We start from the raw sequence: 17179 nt of genomic DNA, 5'->3' as shown, positions 1-17179 counted from the left end.
GTGATGACGATCACAAATACCGTATTTTCCGCACTATAAGGCGCACCTTGAATGAATGACGTATTTTAAAACTTTTTCCATATATAGGGCGCACCGCATTATAAGGCGCTACAGTAGAGGCTGGGGTTACGTTCTGCATCCATTACACCAAGGGTCGGCAACCCGCGGCTCCGGAGCCGCATGCGGCTCTTTCATCCTTATACTGCGGCTTGGGAAAATAAATTACAAAAAAAAAAACAACTAAGTATTTAATTGAAGTGTATTTTATTTGTGTTAGTTCTTTAATATTTTAGTTCTAAATTGGAAGATTATTGTGATCTTGACATATTATAATAAATATATTTTATTGTTTTTCGTCGCTCAAAATAAACGTCATACTCGCGAAAGCCGGTATAACCGCCAAAACGCCATCCATTCGTCGTGACTTTCAACCCCAGCAAGGCAAAGTATGGAGAAATGTAAGAAAAGAAAAATATCTGAAGAAAATCGATCATTCAATGATGCCTGGGCAGATTCATTTGCATTTACCTCTGATGAGAGTGGCCTACCAGTACGCCTAATTTGTGGAGAAAAACTGTCTAACAATAAACGCTCAAAAGTCGCAAGACATTTCAACAATACACACAGAGCCTTTGCTGAAAAATATCCAGAGGGAGAAGAGAAAAAAAAAGCTGTTTCGGAACTGATGCGGAAGGCTGATCTGACGAAAAATCACTTCAAGAAGTGGGTGAAGTTGCGGCTCAATATTGATCCATACATAAGGCGCACCGGATTATAAGGCGCATGGTCAGCTTTTGAAAAAATTGAAGGCTTTAAGGTGCGCCATATAGTGCGGAAAATACGGTATATATGTAGTTCAGGAGGAGTCCTGAATATCGCTGTGGTTCACTAAAACCTCAAGTGCAGCAGTCAGTAAATGATGGTTAAACGGGCTCCTGATCACCTGCCGGGGGTTGTATCATCACATGACTGTCATGGTGTTGACTGTCTGAGCCAAATGAAGGAGAAAATACATGTGTGAGCCAACTCTGGCATTTCTACTCAGATGTAGCTCACTACTCTATAATTATGTGTTTTTCATTTATTTGTTTTGGTTTTAAATCTCATCTGATAAATGATGAAGACGGCATCCTCAGAAGTAAAAGATCAGGTTTAAAGTGTTAATTAAATGGCCTAAACATGGAGAAGTTTTCAATGCCGCTACCACCCGCTGACAAAGCTGAAGTGGATTCTTGAGGTGACAAAGATCTACCATATCAGGACTTTATTCTTATCATTGTTAGACCTTACTTGACCTACTAATCCTGTGAGGAAGGAACTCACTGCTACAACATACTGATGACAGGAAGTCTTATGACTAGTTGGACACGGTACGGTAACTTTTAGCTAATGAAAGAATCAGTGAATTACCTCTTGGTCCATTTGTCTCTGGGGTCGTTGTAGACCTCTCCTGATCCTACAACTCCCGCCGAGTTTCCAGTGTACAAGCTATTTCCTGTTCACGGCCAGAGGCCACAGCAGACAGACAAAGCAGCAAAACATGAGTCAGCATTGTTGACGCATTAACTTGAGACAAGCAAACACACCTGAGACAGAAGCTGCTGGGTGTCGGCGGCCAGGGAATCTTAATTAGCCCGTTTGGTGTTTTAAAGTTTGACAGCAGGATTTAACGGGTGTGTGATCAGCGTTTCCTGGTGAGCATCGACCCAGCAGCTTCTCCAGCCCAATACGTCATTTCCCACAGACCAGGCTAAGCAGGAGGTAGGGAGGAAGAGAAGTGGTTATCGACAGGCAGAAAGGCTCAGATCTCTCTGAACTGAAGCAGCAAGCCGTGAAGAAGAAGGACAGCGTGGAAGAGAAGCTGTTAGAGGGCCATTCAAAGCAGCACGCTGGTCTGTGGAGGCCGAGGCCGAGGTCGCCACCGCTCCCTCGGCTGACCCCGACCTTAAACCCGCAGGAGACGGCCGTCTCATGCCGCCCGTGTCTCTCCCACCTGTAGCAACGTTCAGCCCTCGGCGACTCCGAGACCGGCAGATAAAAAGACCAGAACCAACAGCCAACAGTCTCTAGTTTAAGCCAGAACTAATGTCACGAACACGAGGGTCCTTAACCCTGAGCTTTTTAAACGGGGTATCAGCTAACGATCTTTTAGAAACAGACGGCATCCTTGATCCATAAGAAGGGAGCTGGTTTTTCATTTTACAGACAAATGCTCTTTAATTTCTGACTTGTGCTCTTTGTATTTTTAAAAGCAGCTTGTGGTGTTGGACCCGGACGGTCTCCTCTGCGCAGCACACGGCAGGGGCGCATCCAGAACTGTTTCCTAGGGGGGGCCAGATTCAATTAAATTCTTGGGGTGGACAGGACTTTATTATACTGTTGTAGTATACAGGCTCAGAAATACTTTTTTTTTTTCTTTTTACTTTCCACCTTGTCTGCATATATATTAATGGTTAATACCATGTTGGTAAAAACCTATGGTATATATATATATATATATATATATATATATATATATATATATATATATATATATATATATATATATATATATGCATTTTTAATATATATCATATATATTTTAGTATATCATATATTTATTTTATATATAAATTATATAAAAAACATGTTTTTGTGTATGTATGTATATATATATATATATATATATATATATATATATATATATATATATATATATATATATATATATATATACATATACATATACATACATACATACATATATATATATATTTTTTTTTAAATTATTATTAGGCTCAGAAATACTTAAAGAAATGCCGACTGATGTGCATTTGGCCCAAATGATTTGGGATGAAACGCATAACTGACGATAGAATCTATGTGACTGGCAAGTGTTTTTTTTGTTTTTTTTTTTATTGAGGCCAGTGGGGTGGCCAGCAAATTTGTAGGGGGGGCCATGGCCACCCCTGGCCACCCCCTGGTGGCGCCACTGGCACACGGTACCTGACATGTTTATCATCGCAGGCGAGTCACGGCACGATGCAGATCTACTGCCTTCAAAAGATCGATGAGGTGCAAATAACCAAGCTGCACATTTAAGCACAGTTGAGCTGTCAAGCTTGTGTTCACAAATCTACCAAATGAGCAGGGATGAGTTGGATATTTTCTCCAGCTTTGTATATACGTACGGTAGAAAAACAAACTCTTCCTACCTCAAAGTCAAGACAGACAGAAATGCTGTGAGGATTATTGGCTAAGAAGTGTTGAGGTTCCACCTCTAAAAACCTCCCTAACAATTAAATACAAACATGAAAACAACAACTAAAACATCTTCTCTGGGCCTCAGACATGACTGAGAGGAACTACTTCAGCTCGAGTCATTTTCCTCTTTATAAATTAACGTCAACACTTGGACCCTTGATTATGAAATACAAGACTGCTTTGTTGGTTCGGGTCTTTTCAGGACGGAAGAAAATGGAGAAAAATACCAACGACGACCCTAAAAATGTCGGTATTTTCCATCTCTAGGAGCAGCACGCTAAATCAAATAGCAGAATGTTGCTGATGTGTTAGAACAGGAAGATTAAATCTTCGTCACTCTTCAAATTACAATATTTAATAAAAAAACAGGATCCAATTAGAAACGTTTTTCATTCCTTTTAGCTAATTGGTCCCTAGAGGGTGAATGTGGAGCCTGAACCAGACCCTGCATGCCGGCTCGGAGCCCCGGGTAAAACGGCAGGCCCGTGAACGTGGTTGGTACAGATGCAGACACAGGGACAGGCTGAACCGGAGCAGACTGGTCCAGCCGGCAGCTCCCGACCTCCCGAGCTCCGTCTTTAGGTTTTAGAACCAGCTCAAGCGCTGGTTTGGGTCGGGATCACACTGGGTCCCACTTCAGCCCCCGAACCCAATAAAAAAAAAGAGTCACCACAGAGAAACAACCCTCATTCCAGGCCAGTAACATTCCTGTTCGGAGCCAAAAGACTTGAAAATTATACTTCTGGCACGACGACTAAAAATTATTTTGATTTACAAAAACTGCTGCTCTGGATCCTGATGAATTCTTTCACTTTTAATTTGTTTTCTTTTGCTCTGGTTCATTGCTTTTGATTCTCTGTACAAAAACACAATTTGTCAGAATGTCTGTCTCCTGGTATTGTTCTTCCTTTATAGGCTTCTCCAGTTCGTGCACCTTCTCAGGCAAACTGGCGCCAGCGTTGTTTTTCTTGTGGCTTTATTCTAATCACAGAAATATCTCGGATTTAAGAAGCAGCCGGCTTTGATTCAAATCAGACTGGAGCTGCGGGAGCTGCGGGAGCTGCCAGCGACGTTTCGGTACATTTCAATATTCATATGCAGACAGGCGAGCTGGAGACTCAGGTGCCGACCGGCCGCCTGAACCAGCCGCAAAGCCCTGTGGGAGTTGTAGTGCTGGTTTAGTAAAGCTGCAGCGTTAAGAAGCGTTAAAGACACAGGAGAGACACACGACGCCGGGCAGGATGGGAGATTAATCGCTGACAGAGCTGAGACGGACAGGCGCTCTGGGGGATGAAAGAGAAGCCATGTAGGTAAAACAAAGAAAAGCAGCCTGATGGAAGCTACGCACAGGCAGGAAAAAGCAATAGACATCCAGCCGGTTACTGGCGTGAGCTGCTGGCGGGCGCCGTGCACGTGTGGATCTGTGCGTGATGGTGAGGTGAAACATGCAGATTACATTCGTGGGGGAGGTGGGAGGTGGGGGGTGTTAGTGGGAGGATTTGTCCAGTTTGAGTGAGCGTGCGGCACAAAGCTTCCCTGAGGTCCCTGAGTGTTTGGGGGTCGTGATGGAGGAAGCTCCGCCGGGACCTCAGGTACTCAGTCACTTGTTCTGTGCTGCAGCCGGCGCTCCGTTTGTCTGAGGACCTTTAAACACAGGACGCCCTACTAACCAGCACTTCAGTGCTTCTCAATGTGAGACTTTGAGATTGGGGGGAAAAAAACTTTCCCTTTCTTTTTTTAATGCAAACCATATTTGCTAAAAAATATGATGGCAGTAAAGAAATCCCTGATCCATTTTAGTCACATTTGCTATCTGGCTTTCATCACCAGCTGCATAGATTGAATCGTAGACGGGGGGAGGGGCCACGATTCTCACAATAGTCAATATAATAATCAATTCCACTAAACTAGTCCGAACTAAATAGTTTCCTTAGTGGAAATACAAATCCCTTGTAGTCTTGATCTTTCAGATTGACTTTGGTTTGGCATCTTTTCCCTCCTTTAGAGTGAATGTTTACTTTCACATTCACCACATGATTAAAACATGAAGCGATGCAGACGATAAAATGTTGGAGGCTGAAATCATGGAGGCAAATTCTGCAGAATCACATCTTCTGAACAAAATATATATATATATATATATGTATATATATATATATATATATATATATATATATATATATATATATATATATATATATATATATATATATATATATATATATATATATATATATATATATATATAGGGTTGGAGTAGTTTGAAGACGCTTAAACGGCCTCAGACAAAGCAGAGCTCCACTCAACTCACTGCTGTTGTGTGAACTGTTGCATGTGGATGAATCTGGGACTTTTGGGTGACCAATGAATGGAAAAGCCAATACTGTGTCTTCTTCCCTTTAAAGCCAACACCGCTAAGCAGAGCCACGGAGCCGGACGGGGGGGGCGGGCAGACGGGCGGCTCGCCCTCGCCCCCTCCATCCCCATCCCAAAGCAGCAACCAACCAGACAGAGTAGGCGGCGGGGGACAACACCAACAGTACTATGATTGGCTCTGATGGGTCTCAATCTGCAGCAAAAAGTGGTGCCGTGATTATCGATTGCTTTTTTCTGTTCAATAGTATTGATCGAAGGGTGGGGGGTGATTGGAGGAAGATGAGGAGAGGGGGAAAAAAATAACGACCGGAGGTGTTCAAACAACACGAAAAGTACAATTTGATTGGCTCACGGAGAAGGGAGGGATTTCCACATAGAAAAAAAAGGGACAAAGTAACGGGTGAAAAGACGGACAATCCAAAAAAAAAAAGAAACACGTAAAGAAGGAGAAGGTAATTGGTGGAAATGAAAGGGCAGAACGCCTCTCTACTGAAAAACAAAGGCAGAACACGAGAAAAAGCTCTAAACCACGGAGGAGAGGGTCGGAAACGAGGGCGCCGCGGCGAGGCCGACTCCTCGCTCCGCTCTCCGGTTCTACCTTTTGAGCCTCCCGGGGGGATGGAGCTGGGTTTGGCGGGGAGGGGCGGGCCTGTACTGTTGGAGTTGTTGACTGGCGGTTGGTACGAGCCAGACAGGAAGATGCCGTCAGAAAGAGGGCGGGGCTTGCGCGCAGTGGGCGGCGGCTGAGGCCGGCTGTAATTGGCCGAGGCGGAGGCCGGGAGGTCGCCGTACGACTTCCGCGTGGCCGAGAGCTTCACCTGACCTGACTGGCCGCCGCCGCCGTCGCCGCTGCCGTATACGGAGGCTTCCTTGCTTTCCTCCTCGTCTTCATCGCCCGTGTAGGAGACAAACTTGGCGGTGTAGAGCATGTCGGGGGAAGTGACCTGGGTTTTGAGGTAGGAGGTGTTTCTCTGTGGAGGGGGTGGGGGGGTGTTAGTAGGGTTTGGGGGGTCGGGGGGTTGGTAATCCCGGGGCAGCGGGGGCCGATACAGACCGGCCGGGTCGTCAGGCGTCAGCTTTCTGTCGGCCTCGTCGTGCTGCCGCCGCCGCCGCTCGGCCTCCAGGCGAGTGTAGTATTCCTCCTCCTGTCTCCTCTAAGGGGGGGACAACCTGTTAGTACGCTCTGCTCTCATTGGCTGCCTGCAACACTGGAAGCTAAGCGGCTACCCGACTACAGGCGTCTGTGAAGCTGCCTCTGCTTCTACCGTAAACACCAACACATCCAGACCAGCTACAGCCGAGTCCACCGCTCCACCGAGGTCCCGCCTACACAAGCTGCTCCCACATCAGGGGCCTCATTGAGGAAACAAAAACCCACTATTTTCATATGAAATTATTCAATCAGTAAAATCTATTTTTAAAAGACAACTTTGTTTTGATTTTTAAAAAGCTTCTGAGCTCAAGTCATTGAACGGTTTCCTAAATGATGCCCCAGAATTTAACTTCCTGCATTGTGCAGAAAACCTTATGCTTTAGTGAAATAAAGTAAGTAAAATAGCTGGGACTGGCTGACAGAGATCACCAACAAGCACAAAGACAACAGTGTTCTGGCTGCTGCGGGACTGACGTAGCCGTACTGGACCTGCTTTAGGACCACCGTGTCCTCCACCGTCTCCCCTCCCCTCGTTAGTGTGTGTGCGTGTGAACTCAGACCACGTGCGCGTGGATCAGTGTGTGGTCTGGCTGTCCGTGGTCTGAGATGGATGGCGGGGATGTCTACGTCTCCAGCCCACCCTGCTCTCCAGCATCCACCCTTTAGGAGGAGCCTGTGACGGAGCTACACTGGTGGCTTTTCATTTTTCGGGGTCTGGAGCTGCGCCCAAGCTGCTCCACGTCACATGTGCTCGAGCACGACGCTTCTGATGTCAGATTATCTTCACATATTTGCTCCGTTTCATGTGGCGAAGGCCTGTCTGGGGGGAAGACTGCCGAGTTCTTCAACGGAGGTGTATGTGGACGCATCAAAGCTGCTTGGACGGATCAATGAGCCCGCTGGGGATCTGAAGAACCTGGGAGGGATTAGTGGGTGTGTGGGCTCGAATGAGTGAGTGTCTAGACGTCTGCAAGGATGCAGGATGGAGGGCTGAGGGTGGCGATGCGGCGAGTGGGTGGGGATGGATTCCTCTGCTTCTCTGTGTGCATGAAGTGAATGTAAAGCGTATGGCTGGTGGGAAAATGTTGGGAGGGTGGGCGGCATTCCCTTAACTTTAACTTTCCAAAGCAATGCTGGATGAAATGAAAACTAAAATACAGACCTCACAAAACGCTTCCACAAAAAAGAAAACATAACTAAAACAACTGAAATGTTCAGACACACTGACAACCAACGGTGACGTGATGCGGGAACTCGTGCTTCATGTGGGAGCGTATCGACAACACATGACAGCAACACATCACAGAGGGGGGGGGGCTCAGGGTGAGGACATGCCACTGGACAGCTTCACAATAAACATTAAAAAGCATCATTACAAGAAAAAACACACCAAACTTTTTGGCTACTCCTCGACTGTCTTAAATAAGCAAGTATCTCATCTCCATAAAAGACTATGAACAATGGACTGAAGTTCCGTGGTAAATGTCCTAAAAGGATAATTTTTCCATGTCATGCATGCTTTTTAACCAGCGGGGGCTCAGGACAACAACACAAGGGCTGAGGAATGAGACTCAACACACAGAGGCCGGGGGGGGGGACACCTGACCGACCCACGGCCGGTCTAAAACACTAAAACATCAACACGTTACTTTCACATTTACTGCAGCGACATTTCATCTGATCCTAATTAACTGAAAGGATGAGATTTAAGCAGGTAACCTTGACAAAGAAAGGAACAATTACACGTTAGGTGATGACAGTAAATACCTACAGAGGATTTACAGTGTTGACGTTTTAAACTCTGCACTTTAACAATCATAAAGACAAATACTACACGTGGAGGGATTTTCTTCATTTTAGCATCACTTTAAACTGAAGCCTGATCATTAATGCGATGCCTGAATGACTGTATATCCCAAGGTTGGACCAATGAGTTGGGCTGAGACATCAGATGTGATATCACTGTCACATCTGGACCTTAAATATTGCTACAATCAGCTGCTTAGCTTAGATTAAAAGCCTGAAAATAAAGTTTGATTAAAGATCATGATTTACAAATACCATCTTTTTTGATTATGTGTGCGACTATTGCTTGTTAGAAATGGCTACATTTCTCCAAATATGATCCTTTTCTTCAAAAAGTTGTTAATTGTTGACTGAACATCATCATAAAATAATATTTAAGGTGAAACTTGGTGCCGAGCATCAGAGCATCAGGCATAAGTGGGGACTGGGAAAGCTTTTTCAAAACTCAACCACCAGAGGTCTTCAATGCTCTTGGATGTTTTTCACTTGAATAAAAGAAAAGAGCTTTAAGCACCACATTGGTCTAACCTGAGGAGATCTTTCCCTCGACTCCCTGATGGTAAAACAAAAACCTCCAAGACAAACTAGACGTATGTATTTGTTGGTTTACGTGAACTCTGAGCTAGCAGATTTCTGCAGACAGACCGACCTTCTCCTCCGCCTCCCTCCTGGCTCGCTCCTCCTCCCTCCACCTCCTCTCCTCTTCCTGCTTTGCTCGCTCCTCCGCCTCCCGCTTCCGAATTTCCTCCAACTGCTGCTTACGCCGCCGCTCCTCGTCCTGCAACTGAACACGTGTACACACAAACACACGCACAGACACAGCAACGTGCCGAGAGGCACGCACGCAAGCACGGGAATAATTAGTACCACAGTAATCATCCATCACTCGCATCATTCTGTGACAGGTTCTCTTGGCTCGGGCTAACGGTCTGGAGACTAATGTGCATTAACGTGGTGTGTAAAAAAAAAAAAAACCCCGTCAGACAGTCTGGATCTGTTTCAGAGGTCTGCTCCCGAGGAACAGTGTGCACTGCAAACAGACGGCACGGGCAGAAACACTGCTGGACATGCAAACACCCACATGCAACAAGGACGGCTCCGCCCCTGGGGACTAATGCTCTGTTTGACTTTGTTTCATGACTGGAATATGAAACATTAAAAAGGCCCACTGAGCTGGAGGGTAATAGTCACGTACCTAAACACGTTTTTAACATTCTGAAAACAGCTGCATGACTGACTAAATGACAGGAAAGACACATCCCTCCAGGTGGATGATGGGTAAAGGATCAGTTCAACCAAACTACAAAAAGCACTTCTGCTCTTTCTACCATCAAAAGCATCTATGAAGACACTCTTTTTTACATTTTCTCTGACGATACAATACTTAGATGCAAGTATGAAAACCATAAAAAACAACCAGATTTAGGGCTGGGCGATATATCGAGATTTTAATATATATCGATATATTTTCAAACACGATATGGTACGAGACAATATCGTTTATATCGATTTAAAAAAAAAAAAAAAAAAATTTACATTTTTTTTTTTTTAATGATTTTGATATAGCTTATTTTGTGACAAATTGACTTGAATGTTTTATTTGAGATTTGCACAAATGTTTTGTTATTTGCACAACTGTCAACCTCAGTGGAAAAGTCTGCCTGTTACTGTCTACATTGTATTAATTGCACAGTGTATTTTAATTTAATTGTTATGCAGGAAAGGGATATTTGTTTTATTTTATTCAAGAAGCATTTTTATTCTATATATGCAGGCAGTTTATTTTTATTTCATTTGTTTTATACATTTTGATATTGTGCAGACCTCTGTTAACAAAGGTACCTGTGTGACATTTGGCACGAGGCTTTGTATTAAAACTCACTGTTTTTTTAAGGGTTTGCCTCAGAAAAAAATGAAGCTAACAGAGATGCTAAGGCACAGAAAAAATATCGAGATATATATCGAGTATCGCCATTTAGCTAGAAAATATCAAGATATGACTTTTGGTCCATATCGCCCAGCCCTAACCAGATTGGAACTGACTGGTTTGCAGGGGGAGAAATCTCAGACATGGATATCTAGAATCACAATTCACAGATTTTTTTTATTTTTTATGATTTGGTTGAAAAGACCCTCTAAAGGACGTACACGGAGGCTCAGCTCACACACACACACACAGATGGATGGATGGATGGACTCAGGGACACCACAATGTTGTGATGTCTTGCAGGACTGGCATGCACGCCTCTCCCCGTTTGCCCTGTGATGCATTCAGCCATGCAGGCATCTCCTCCATATTCACTCAAAACATCGCTGTTGTCCAGAATTACGTCAACGTCTGCTATGCAGCCCCATAAACAATCAGATTTGGGTTCCTGTAGCTGTGCTGAAACCACGGGAAGAAGCTTCAAATGGCCGTCCCCAGCAGTAGTTTTGAGTGGACAGAGAGGTGGACAGATTCAGCCAAACACCAACGAGCCTCCCAGGACGGCCTTTCCATGAACGGCACTAAAGCCGTCTGCTAAAAACCGACCCCCACATGACACGACAACAGTAGCCCCGGTGGGTTTGGGGACACTGACAGGAAACAAGGGCAGGTGGGCAACCCAGACAGAAAACAGGAAGTGATGTAAGGGCAGGGACAGGAAACTCGTCATCAACAGGAAGAACATACCAAGTCTAGCACAGAGATAGCTGGGACAGCAGTCTGTTGCTGAAGAAGAAGAAGAAAATCAACAGTGAGACAGGGAGGACAGATGCCGGGAAGGTAGGAGGAGGAAAAACCCCCCAACTGAAGGAGGAAGGGGTGAAGCAATTCATTTAGAAGAGAAAAAAAAGGAGGGAGGAGGCAGAACTGAGGAATAAAAAAGGGATTAGAAAAGGGAGGGGAGGACATACAGTAAGGCAAAAACATTTCTGAGGGGTTCAAAAAAAAACACAGATCTGCTTTGTTGCTGTCAAGAGCTCCATGATCCCCCCACATCCAACTCCAATTATCTGATTACAAGAGTTTGTTTGGAATATTGAACAAAGAAATAAATAAAAATAATGATTGAAAACATTATCATGGATTTCCGTGTTTTATGTGGACTAAAAGCTGTTTTTAATCTATACTATGTATACAAACCAACCTCCTCTATTTAGTGTTCACCTGCTGCACGATGACGGTTCTGGCCTGATTGACATATCGAGCGAGGATTTTTCTACTGTGAGATTCAGAAATAGATAAATGAATAAGTACGCACACACACAGTTGTGTCTCTACAGCCTAAAGCTTTTTTTTTTCCCCTAGTTGCTGTTTTTAATGGTTTTCTTCTCTTTTCTGCCATGTCTTGACTTTTTATCCCTTTATCTTTTTATTTAGATTTTATTATTTCTGTTTCCTTTTAATTATCAAACTGTAGCACTGAGATTTTCAGTAATGTAAAGTGCATAATAAATCAAATGTATTATTATTATTATTATTATAATAAAGCTGACTCGTCATATTTAAAGACATTGTGACTTATAAGAGGGAATGCAGAGGGCGTCAGTGCTGGCTGCGTTTGACCGACTGTGGATGCTGGTTCAGGGTCATTATTCACGCTAAAATCAAACTAACGTTACAGAAAAGCTATTTGGATTAATAAAATTAATCATAAAAAAGGGGTCAATTATTTGTCTGACTTGCTATTGCAAGGGGATGTGTCCACTTAATATGGTTTCATCTTAAAAGGGTTTTGATTTTCATAGGTACATTTTTAATAAATTATTCATTCATACTTTTGGCAACCATTGTGGGTTTTTCTTTCTTTAATGGACCGGTACCACCAAATTTGTTTGTATAATCTTTATTTCTAACCGCGAAACTGCGTAATGTAGGAAAGTCGTAGAGTAATCTGCAGCGGAGGTTAATTCCAGCAGTCTTCAGCTGTTTTCCGTCATGTGCACGTGCTCAGTAAGCCCGGCCGGCTGTGTGAGACGTGTTTACGAGAGCAGCTTAGTGTGGATGCAGCCGGAGCTCAGTGTTTACAGGCAACACAGCTCCTGTGAAAGGTGACGCACTAATGAGGAATGTGGTGTCTAAAGTCATGTGCCCAGCTGGCTTTTTAGTGGGTTTCAAAACAGAGCCGATGTATAACAATCAAAAACTAAATTATTCCTTTGATTTGCTGTTTTGTTTAAAAAAAAAAAAAAAAAAAAACATAATTCATTCACTGTGTTGCTTTTTCAAAATTGGACTCAATGTCTGAGTTTGAATGCCGTGTTTAAAACCAGCAGCAACTTTCCCTGTGGAACAACGTGACGTTAGCAGATTTCATCAGTCACCTACGGAGTTAACCGGGAGATGACGGACGTAACCGAGACCGATCAGAGATGTTTAGTGCTGCAAGCTTCAGCACAACTGCCAGATATTCTGTAGAACCTCCCAACCGGGCCATGAACGATCTCAGCAACACTGACTATCTACTGGTCCCGGGTCAGGGAGGCCCCACCAGCAGCTCCTAGTGACCAGCAGGATTCTGCAGTTGAAATACATTTCTAGATTACCTAGCGCACGTGTTGGCTGTTACGAGTCAAAATTGCTAGCTTCTGAAAAAGAGACGTCTGTTCCCCTCGAAAGAGTCCTCGATATACTAGAGTACAAAACTCCACAACGGGCTGAATCCACCAGAAGAACTCCTCCACATCCAGCTAAAACTCAAAAAAATGGAAAGAAATAATGCAGCTGAAGGATTAAAAAGCTTTTCAACAATCAAAAAAACCCAAATCAACTAAAAGTGTTGATATATTCGACAGTCGTTTGTGTACAAAAGGTCACATTATAAAAGCTCCTGTCCTCCGTCACTGAGCTTCTAACGACGCGTCTCAGTCACTGGCTATAGATCAGTGATCCCTACGTACATGTGTCGAGTGTAGGGAAGCTGATTATGGGAAAACAAAGGTATGCAGGAAACATTGAACCCGACATGTTCTGAGCAGCTTCAACAGCACAGCTGCCCGACTTCCTGCCCCGACCCCCGCATCCATTCCTCCAGCCAATCAGATTTAAGCAGCTCAGCAAGGCAAAGCGATGACAGAAGCATGTTGCAGATGCACATTGTGGGACATTAATAGTGGGAGTGCTCCCACAGGAAATCATCTTCCTCTTCTAGCATTTGAGAGGCAGCTCTGTTTTTCTCCCCATCAGCCTGATTTCCTGTGACTTGCCCTTCCTTGAACGTTCAACGGCAGATCCCCTCTCAACTGTGAGCTGATGGGTAACATCGCTTGAAAAACAGAAGTTGGAAAAAAAAAAATTTCCTGCAAAAGCAGCTTGTGCACGTGATTTAAACCTCTTCATACCAATATGGATCAGTTATTTATCCACTGCCCTCCCACCAACATGAGCATCCGTCTCACCCTGGCTCTCTTCTCCGCCTCCAGCCTCTGCATGATCATCATCGTGTCCACGTCTTCATCATCCTCTTCCTCCTCGTCTTCATCACTGTGTTTGGACTCCTGTAGTCTTTTCTGGAACTGCCACTCCAGCATCAGCTTCCTGAGCCGATCATTGTCCTCCGCTGTTCTCTCCGGCTTGGCCTGAGACAAAATAAACCTTAACAGGACCATGTTGCACCAGCTACGTATATAATTCTTTATTGTAAGACGTTGCACCCGCAGAAATAAATCATGCTACTTCCTTCCAAGCTAAACAAAACTAAGTATAAGAGAAAAATATACATCCTGCACAATTGGATCAAGTTTAAATCAGGAAACATCAGGCTTTACTGATGCCATCAGAGGGGCGTATCTGGATTAGAACAACACGGAAGCTTAAAATAACACTAGCTCTGCTACTCTGCCTTTAAAGTAGTGATGAAGTGAAGACAAAGGACTTTACAGTACAAATGCAAAGCCAGCTCAATCTTTCTGTAAGATGAATGAGCATATTTCTGCATGGTGATGTGTACCTATGACAGAAAGTAATCTCAGGTGGGCATTTTACAGCTCTTTTACTATGCAACTATTGTATTTTGAACACTTGGTTAATGATTTCCGTTCCTTGCATGTGATTAATTGGCTGATCACACGTTTACTGCCTGCAGGTTCCAATGCTGGGTTAAATTACCTGGAGGTCCTGGATCTCTTTGTCCAACAGATCAACGATGTGAAGCTGCTGCTGCTTCTCAGCTTTCTCGCGGGCGTCTCTCTTCCAGGGGTCTGGAGACAAGCTGTCGCTGGACGTGAGCTCCTCCTTGCTGATGGTGATGTACTGAAGGTCCCGCCTCTCGATGGTCCGCGGCTGCTGCTGCGGAAGCAGGTCCCTGATCACCGTGTCCATGCCTGCGAGGTTGTTACGTTCATTAAACTCATTCTTTAGAGATTCCGATCCTGAATTGTAAAATACAGAATATTTTTAATATTTCAATTTTGATTGAGTTGTTATTTTGATTACCGGGTGGGTTGGAGGCACTGGCAGGGGGGGGCACTGCTGAGCGCGGCAGGCTGGCCAGCTTCTCTGGCCTGGACATGGGCGGCTGCGGCAGTGGGGGGTGGTAGGGTTGTGGCGGGGCCATCGGGGTCAGAGGGGGCTGGTGGTGAGGAGGAGGCATCACTCCTCCGTTGTTCTGGGGTTGGACGGGCATGACAGGGTTGGCGCGGATCTGGCCCAACTTCCTCTCCTGCTCCCTCCTCTTCCTCTCCCTGGAACATTATTATTATTATTCATTTCACACATTAAAGCGAGTTAACTGTGTTATAATCAGTTCAAATAAATTACAAATGAACCAAAATGCTAACTGAGGTGTTAAAGGGGACCTATTATGGCATCTAATATCTATTTTAAACAGGCCTTGAATGTCTAAAAAACAAGCTTTTGATTGTTTTTGCTAAATAAATTAGAAATTCAGCCTTTGAGCCATGTCTTTATCTTCCCATTCTCTAATCGCATTCTCTATGCAGGATTCTGAGTGGGCGGGGCTATGATAATGAGGCTCTGTGCTGATTGGCTGCCTGAATGACGCGATACACCGCTACGAATAAATGGCGGAAGCTCCGGCCGGCAGAGTTGTTGTTGTTGTTCCGGCCAGAGTTAGTTGTGGGTGTGGTTTCACGCATCGGAGGCCAACCGATGTAAATCGCTCCCGTCGTTACGTAACGACGGGAGCAGAATCTGAACGGCTCGTAGAAGTCACATCACACTGGATGGATCATCCGGGCGGCTGTACAGACACTGCAGAATTTGTTTGCTTTCCTCCTTCTCTGAGTTGGCAGGCTGAGGGGAGTAGGCCTGTGTTGAAAAAAATCGATTTCCCAATTCTAAATCGATTCTCACATTAATTCTTAAAAATCGATTTATATGTCGATTTTTTTTATTTTTTATTTTTTTTTATTTATGTATTTTTTTTTTTTTCATTACAACTTTTGGTTATTTTTTTGTTTATCCCCAAAAAAGGAATGTTTTGTTGGACACGAGAATAACTGGTGCCATGTTTTTGCCTTTAAATATGTTAAAGATATGAAAACATTAAAGTGTTAGGTTATAATTGCATAAATTGTCTATATTTCATTACTTTGTAAACTGTCTTGGGGTTACATTTGCAAAAAATGCTAAAAACCAAATGCTCAAAAATTAAAAACTAAAATAGACCGAAAATAAACAAATAAAAACGGAATGTGGGAAAAAATAAAACCGATTTCATCCGTCTCTGTTTCCTCCCTGGATCTGTTTGGTAATTCTGACCCACATGTTTCTGAAAGCAGTTATATCAGCATTCTGGGAGCTGATTGGTCCTTACAGCATCATTAGCTGCCAATACTTGCTGTTTAATCTCAATACTAGTAGTAATATTTTGCATAACTACAGTCATATAATTCATGCAACAGCTCAAAAAACAGTTTTAATAACACTAACCCAAATCAATATCTGAATCGAATCGAATCAAATCTTGATAATCGATTCTGAATCTTAAGAATCGGAATCGAATCTTGACATTTGAATCGATCCCCAGCCCTAGAAGGGAGACCACTTTATATATGTTAAAGCAAGAAAAAACTTGTTTTTCATAATAGGTCCCCTTTAAGTGGCCTAAAGATGTCAGCATTCCCCAACAGACCACATAGGGGAAGACCTCACCTCTCCTCGTCCAGCCGGGCTTTCTCCTTCTCATACCACCGCTGCTGCTCCTCTCTCTTCTTGCGGTCAGCAGCCTGCTGGGCTGTAGCCGAGGCGGCGGCGTTAGGAGGCGGAGGTAGCGGCAGGTCGGGCTGGGGGTCATAGAGGTCGTAGGTGTCGGGGTAGGGCGCGGGCGGCGGGGGAGGAGGAGGCGGCAGGTCGGAGCGGGACGGCGGCTGCGCCGGATGCGGCGGCACGATGTGAGGCGTGTTGGGAGTCTTCCACCGGCCCGGCCCGGTCTTCTGGTTCTGGGTCTTGTTTGATGAGGAAGAGGAAGTGGAGAAGTTCAGGTGCTCCTGGCTGGAGGTGGAGGACTCCAGCGAAGACGAGACCTGCGGCTGCGGGGCCCAGTGGTCCGGTCCGCTCACAACTGCAGACACAAGGACGCACATCACTTGTACACACTAATCTCCATCATAAAGTAACCTCTTCTACCCGACCGGCGGCGCTACAAAGAGTGCAGG

At 44.4% G+C, this 17179-nt stretch overlaps 1 protein-coding gene across 20 annotated transcripts in view; it reads right to left on the bottom strand.

Annotated features, from left to right (window-relative positions):
• The window catches only part of afdna (afadin, adherens junction formation factor a), a 106602-nt gene that overhangs the window by 2102 nt on the left and 87321 nt on the right, over positions 1-17179 (bottom strand). For 8 of the 20 annotated variants that reach the window (XM_061746709.1, XM_061746714.1, XM_061746716.1 and 5 more), the window contains 8 exons: positions 16677-17085; positions 14997-15244; positions 14670-14884; positions 13961-14140; positions 11253-11291; positions 9228-9362; positions 6218-6773; positions 1411-1495 (listed from right to left, as the gene is read on the bottom strand). In XM_061746709.1, the coding sequence (XP_061602693.1) occupies positions 1411-1495; positions 6218-6773; positions 9228-9362; positions 11253-11291; positions 13961-14140; positions 14670-14884; positions 14997-15244; positions 16677-17085 (1867 nt within the window). Of the gene's footprint in view, positions 1-1410; positions 1496-6217; positions 6774-9227; positions 9363-11252; positions 11292-13960; positions 14141-14669; positions 14885-14996; positions 15245-16676; positions 17086-17179 lie in introns of those variants that run through there. The other 12 variants (XM_061746715.1, XM_061746728.1, XM_061746724.1 and 9 more) reach the window with 6 other exon arrangements.

The sequence above is a fragment of the Cololabis saira genome, chromosome 18 (assembly GCF_033807715.1).
Source record: "Cololabis saira isolate AMF1-May2022 chromosome 18, fColSai1.1, whole genome shotgun sequence".
NCBI lineage: Eukaryota > Metazoa > Chordata > Actinopteri > Beloniformes > Belonidae > Cololabis > Cololabis saira.
Note: the sequence above shows the minus strand (reverse complement) of the source record. Positions and strands in the feature narration are given on the sequence as shown.